At 37.3% G+C, this 2,500-nt stretch overlaps 1 protein-coding gene across 1 annotated transcript in view; it reads left to right on the top strand.

Moving 5' to 3' along the window:
* LOC113822060 (protein D3) overlaps positions 1–2,500 on the top strand; it is a 10,941-nt gene that overhangs the window by 7,400 nt on the left and 1,041 nt on the right. The window contains exons 5-6 of the mRNA XM_027374581.2: positions 502–639; positions 1,574–1,654. Coding sequence (XP_027230382.2) covers positions 502–639; positions 1,574–1,654 — 219 coding nt within the window. The remainder of the gene's footprint in view (positions 1–501; positions 640–1,573; positions 1,655–2,500) is intronic.

Genomic DNA, 2,500 nt, shown 5'->3' with positions numbered 1-2,500 from the left:
GGCAGTGCTCGAACACCAGCATTGGTACTGTGTTGTGGCCATTATTCATGCTGTATATACTTATCAGAATATGTACACATTCATGTGTATTTGTAGTTCTCCGGAAGTATATATAAGTACATACATCAATAAATGAATATATATATATGTATATATATATATATATATATAAATATATATACACACACACACGCACGCACGCACGCACGCACGCACGCACACACACACACACACACACACACACACACACACACACACACACACACACACACACACACACACACACACACACATATATATATATATATATATATATATATATATATATATATATATATATATATATAGACACACACACATATATATATACATTTTTTTTCTTTTTTTCTTTTTTTAGATATCCGTATTGTATGTATGTGTGTGTGTGTACGTATGTATGTAAATATGTATGTATGTGTAGTATATAAATAAAGCGTTCACTCGTAACCTGCACGCCCTCAGACCCAGACGCGCCGAGCCGGGAGAACGCGACGCTGCGCTCCTTCCAGCACTGGCTCGTCGGCAACATCCCCGGCTGCCACGTGCACCGCGGGACGACGCTGACGCAGTTCATCGGCTCCGGACCCAGGGAAGGATCGGGTGAGAAGGCGAGCCGGGTGTTGCGCTGATGTAGGGTCTTCGTCTCATTGCTCCTCCTCTTCCTTCTTTTTCGTCACATTACTCCTTCTCCTTCTCTTCCTTCTTTTTCGTCTCATTGCTCCTCCTCCTTCTTCCTCCTCCCCTCCTGTTCCTTCTCCTCCTGGTCCTCCTGTTCCTCCATTTTGTTGTTTGCCAGTTCAGTCATCATTGTTCTTATTATAACATCCGCCAAGGAGATTGTTTTGGGTTATTGGTTAGCAGGATAACAAAAAATTATTAGATTTTTTTTTCAGAGGTGTGTCTTAGCCCAATTTAGGTGCCGTTAAATCCGGATCTGGATCCAGGAATTTTCTTGGCGGAGGTAATAAAAGTAATCATGATAATAGTTACTCTTATTATCCAAGCAATAGGGGTAATATGCAATAAAAAAAATCCTGGATCTGGACCATGATCACCACCAAGTTAATGGCCTCTAAGTTAGGCTAAGACACACCTCTGGTAAAAAAAATAAAATCCTTTTTATCTTGCTAACCAACAAATTAACTATCCAACGCTACCAAACAATGTCCTTGGCGGAGGTAACAAATACTGTTGTTGATTTGTTTACACATTTCAATTTTTTCTGTGTTGGCACTAACATATTTTTTGTATTTTTTCATGTCTTTAATTGTACGATCACTGCCATTAATGAAAGAGAAAAGTACCTCAGATTTTTTATCGTGGAATTTCAACGGGTCCCGCTAGTCATTGTCATTGTTATTATCAATATCATTGTTGTTACTATCAGTTTTATTATTTTTATCATTATTATAACTAATATTATCACCATTATAATCATCATCATTATTATTATTGTCATTACTATAATTATTATTAATGTTAATATACCACTATCATTGATTATCAAGTCATATCATTTCATTCATCATTTCAGGTTTTCATCGTTACACTTACCTGATCTTCCTGCAGCCTAAACAAATCGAGTTTGATGAACCTACAGTTAGCAACACTTCAGGTGAGTTGCGGATTTCTCTAAATAATATTTTTATTTTTATTTTTATAAAGAAAACAGGTATTTGAGAAAATCATTTTGAATGTATGCAAAATCTTGGATATGCTTTACTATTCAAGACTGAAGGCCCGGTGTTTGTTAAAGGGGTCTATAGGTAAATGTTTGTTTGTTTTTTATTTGGTTTTACTTGCTTGATTCCAGTTATCATGTCTTCAATGTGTATAGTTATTAAAAAAACTTTACAATTTCAAAATCGGGCCATACAAATATCATCTTGACAAAGTACTATTATGCGGTTGTGAACGTTAAGCATGGCTCGAGGGGAAGGGTAAGACCGCCTCGACGCCTCCCCCCCCCCCTCCCCGCCCCCTCCCCTTTCGCTCCGGAATAGGAGCAATATATGTTGCACTGCCGCCGTCGTGCTTTCTGATGTGTATATATAATTTTACTAATTGTTTGCTAAATGTGAAGATCAATTAGGTGTTCTGGTGGCGTTTCTGGTCCCGTGATCAGATCTATTAACAGCAAGGCCGTTAAAACAATTTCCCGCTTTGTATACTTTTGAGCGTTACTTTTGTTTTATTTTCATGGTGCTGCCGTATTTACGAGATTTTCATATTAACAACTGTTTTTGCGTACCTCTGCTGCCCATTATACACATTCACACGTGTGTATGTTTCAAGTCTGTATACATAATTCATACACACATACATATATCCTTACACTAATTAGTATAACGCTTCCGGAACATTTAATTGATCTTCATATCCTGCAATTGACTTAATCATACACCGTATGAAGTTGCAGTGGTTATTGTGCACCGGCATATTACTCTAAAATCAATAAATA

This window comes from Penaeus vannamei, chromosome 24 (genome assembly GCF_042767895.1).
Source record: "Penaeus vannamei isolate JL-2024 chromosome 24, ASM4276789v1, whole genome shotgun sequence".
NCBI lineage: Eukaryota > Metazoa > Arthropoda > Malacostraca > Decapoda > Penaeidae > Penaeus > Penaeus vannamei.
Note: the sequence above shows the minus strand (reverse complement) of the source record. Positions and strands in the feature narration are given on the sequence as shown.